Source organism: Nannospalax galili, unplaced genomic scaffold (assembly GCF_000622305.1).
Source record: "Nannospalax galili isolate Female #2095 unplaced genomic scaffold, S.galili_v1.0 scaffold661, whole genome shotgun sequence".
NCBI lineage: Eukaryota > Metazoa > Chordata > Mammalia > Rodentia > Spalacidae > Nannospalax > Nannospalax galili.
In genome coordinates, this window is record NW_008345457.1 from 551893 (window position 1) to 554826 (window position 2934).

Genomic DNA, 2934 nt, shown 5'->3' on the forward strand with positions numbered 1-2934 from the left:
GCTCCTTGGCATCTGAGCATGGATATAAAGTCATCAGGTAGATTTCAATGGCAATGTTTTTCACATCTACTAATTGTTAAGGAGCAAAATTTTATGCTTTGAAGAATTATTTTTTTAATCATTAAATTTTTTTTTAATAACTACATGATTAGAAGGATTTCACTACAACTTTAACATATTCAGTAACATACTCCAGAGCAAGAGTATATCTCTTTCACATGTTTTTTAAATTTTATTTTATTTTAATTATTTTATGTGTATTCATGTATTGCCTGCATGTAGGTCAGTGCACCGGTGTCCTGCAATGCCTGCAGAGGATAGAAGCGGCCGTTGGATCCCCTGGAACTAGAGTTACGGACAGTTCTTAGCTTCCATGTGGGTGCTGGGATTCGAACCCGGGTCTTCTGCAGGAACAGTCAGTGTTTTTAACTGCTGCCCTATCTCTCCAGCCCCCAAGACATGGTCTTTAAAAAAAAATTCAATTATTATTTTTATTTTATGTGTGAGTGTATTGCCTGCATGTATGTAAGTGCACCTGTGTCGTGCAATGCCTGATGCCTGTGGAGATCAGAAGAGGGCATTGGATCCTCTGAAACTGGAGTTAACAGCTAGACAGTCTTTAGCTGCCATGTGGGTGCTGGAAATTGAACCTGGGTTCTCTGCAAGAGCAGTCAGTGGTCTTAACTGCTGAGCCATCTCTCCAATACTGCCCCCCGCCCTTTTTTTAATGACAGAGACTCTCTGTAGCCCCAGCTTGCCTGGAACTTGCTACATAGACCAGGCTGGCTTTGATCTTACAAAGATCTGTCTGCCTTTGTCTCCTGAGTGCTGAGATGTGGCCTGGCTCCAAATCCCCTTCTGATTTAAGTTAAGCTTTAGGAGTGTCCCTATATGAGGCTCCTGCCCCACTGATGAACTGCTGGGAGGTGGTAGGAACATTAGGAGGTAGGGCCTATTTTCAGGAAGTCAGCTCATTGAGGGAGTGCATTTGAGGGGAGACTGGCAGCCGGGTTCCTTCCTCTACTGGGCCGCCCTGTGTGTGCAGCCTGCCCCCACCACATGCTTCCTGACACATTTGCCTTGCTACAGGCTCAAAATGAGGAGGACAAGAAACCATGGCCTGAAATCTGTGCAAACATAAGCCCAAATAAATCTCCCTTTTCCATTGTTTATCCCAAGTATTCTTTCACAGGTAGAGAATTGATGAACACAGGTCACAACTCTGAACATGTGGGACTGGAGAGATGGCTCAGCTGTTAAAAGAGCACTGGTTGTTCTTGCAGAAGATCCAGGTTCAAATCCCAGTATTCACATGGCAGCTAACAACTGTCTGTAACTCCAGTTCCAGGGGATCTGACACCTTCTTCTGTCCTCTGCGGGAACTGAACGACATGGATGTGCTTACATACATGTAGGCAATACACATATGCATAAAATAAAATAAATAAAATAAAAATAGCATTTCTGAACATATGACTTGTAAGGCCCTTTCAAGCTCCAATTTTCTGAGTTTGAAACTTTAAGAATTCAAACATGTTAATTATGTAAAAACATGTTTAAAATATTATTTTCAATTTATGCATATGAGTGTATTGTTTGCATGTATGTAAGTGTACCCATGTTGTTCGATACCTTCAGAGGTTAGAAGAGGGTGTCAGATCCCCTGGAACTGGAGTTTTGGGACAGTGTGGGTGCTGGGAATCAAACCCAAGTCCTTTGTAAGAGCAGCCATGCCATCTCTCCAGCTCCAGTAAAAACATGTTTTAATGAAAGATTAAAAAAAATAAAGTAGGGATGAAGAGATGGCTCAGTGGTTAAGAACACTGACTGTTCTTGCAGAAGACACGGGTTCAAATCCCAGCACCTACATGGCAGCTAACAACTGTTAGTAACTCCCGTCCCAGGGGATCTGATGGCCTCTTCTGTCCTCCTCAGGCATTGTATGACATGGGTGCACTTACCTACATGCAGGCAAAACATGCATACACATAAAATAAAATATTTTTTAAAAAAGTAGCCAGGTGTGGTGGCATAAGCCTTTAGTCCCAGCACTCAGGAAGCAGAGGCAGGTGGATCTTTGTGAGTTTGAGGCCAGCCTGGCCTATACAACAGTTCCAGGCCAGCCAGGGCTACACAGAGAGACCCTGTCTCAAAACAAAACAAGAAGAAAACCAGATGGGAAGGAAGAACAAGAAAAGGTATGACATGGTATGAACATGGTTAAGGTATGTTTTATACATGTATGAAAATGCAAAACCCATTTAAAAAAATTAATTAAAAAAACCCAGATTACTTATGAAGTACATTAGTAGAAGATACCTCCAAGGAGCTGGAGAGATGGCTCAGTGGTTAAGAGCGCTGGCTGCTCTTGCAGAGGACTGGGTTCGGTTCCCAGGACCCACATGGTGGCTAACAACCATCTGTAACTCCAGTTCCAGGAGAACCGACACCATCTTCTGACCTCCACAGGCATTGCATGACACGGATGCACTTATATACATACAGGCAATACACTCATACACATAAAATAAAATAAAAATTTAAAACAAGATAGTACCTCCAAATGGAGCAGTTTGATAAAGAGTGCATTAAGTAAACCAGTTTTGTATCACTAATGATGGGATAATTCATGTCCTGATGGTGCCTTTGTCTTGTTAAATGTTTAGTGTGGGCCTGTGAGACGGCTCAGCAGGTAAAGGCACTTGCTGTGGAAGTCTGATGACCCAGGTTAATTCCTGGAACCCACGATGGAAGAAGAGAACAGGCTCACAGTTTTCTTACCTCTCCACATGCACATGGCATCCTCACACTCCATGCCCTGCACAAAAAAGAAAAAATTGAAGAATTAAAAAAAATTTTATTATTTTTATTTTATGTGTATGTGTGTATTGCCTGCATGTAGGTAAGTGTACCCGTGTCTTGCAATGCCTGCGG

At 42.4% G+C, this 2934-nt stretch overlaps 1 protein-coding gene across 1 annotated transcript in view; it reads right to left on the minus strand.

Annotated features, from left to right (window-relative positions):
- LOC103740931 (nucleolar protein 11-like) overlaps positions 1 to 2934 on the minus strand; it is a 37993-nt gene that overhangs the window by 4979 nt on the left and 30080 nt on the right. Inside the window, exon 9 of the mRNA XM_008841617.2 lies at positions 2782 to 2818. Coding sequence (XP_008839839.1) covers positions 2782 to 2818 — 37 coding nt within the window. The remainder of the gene's footprint in view (positions 1 to 2781; positions 2819 to 2934) is intronic.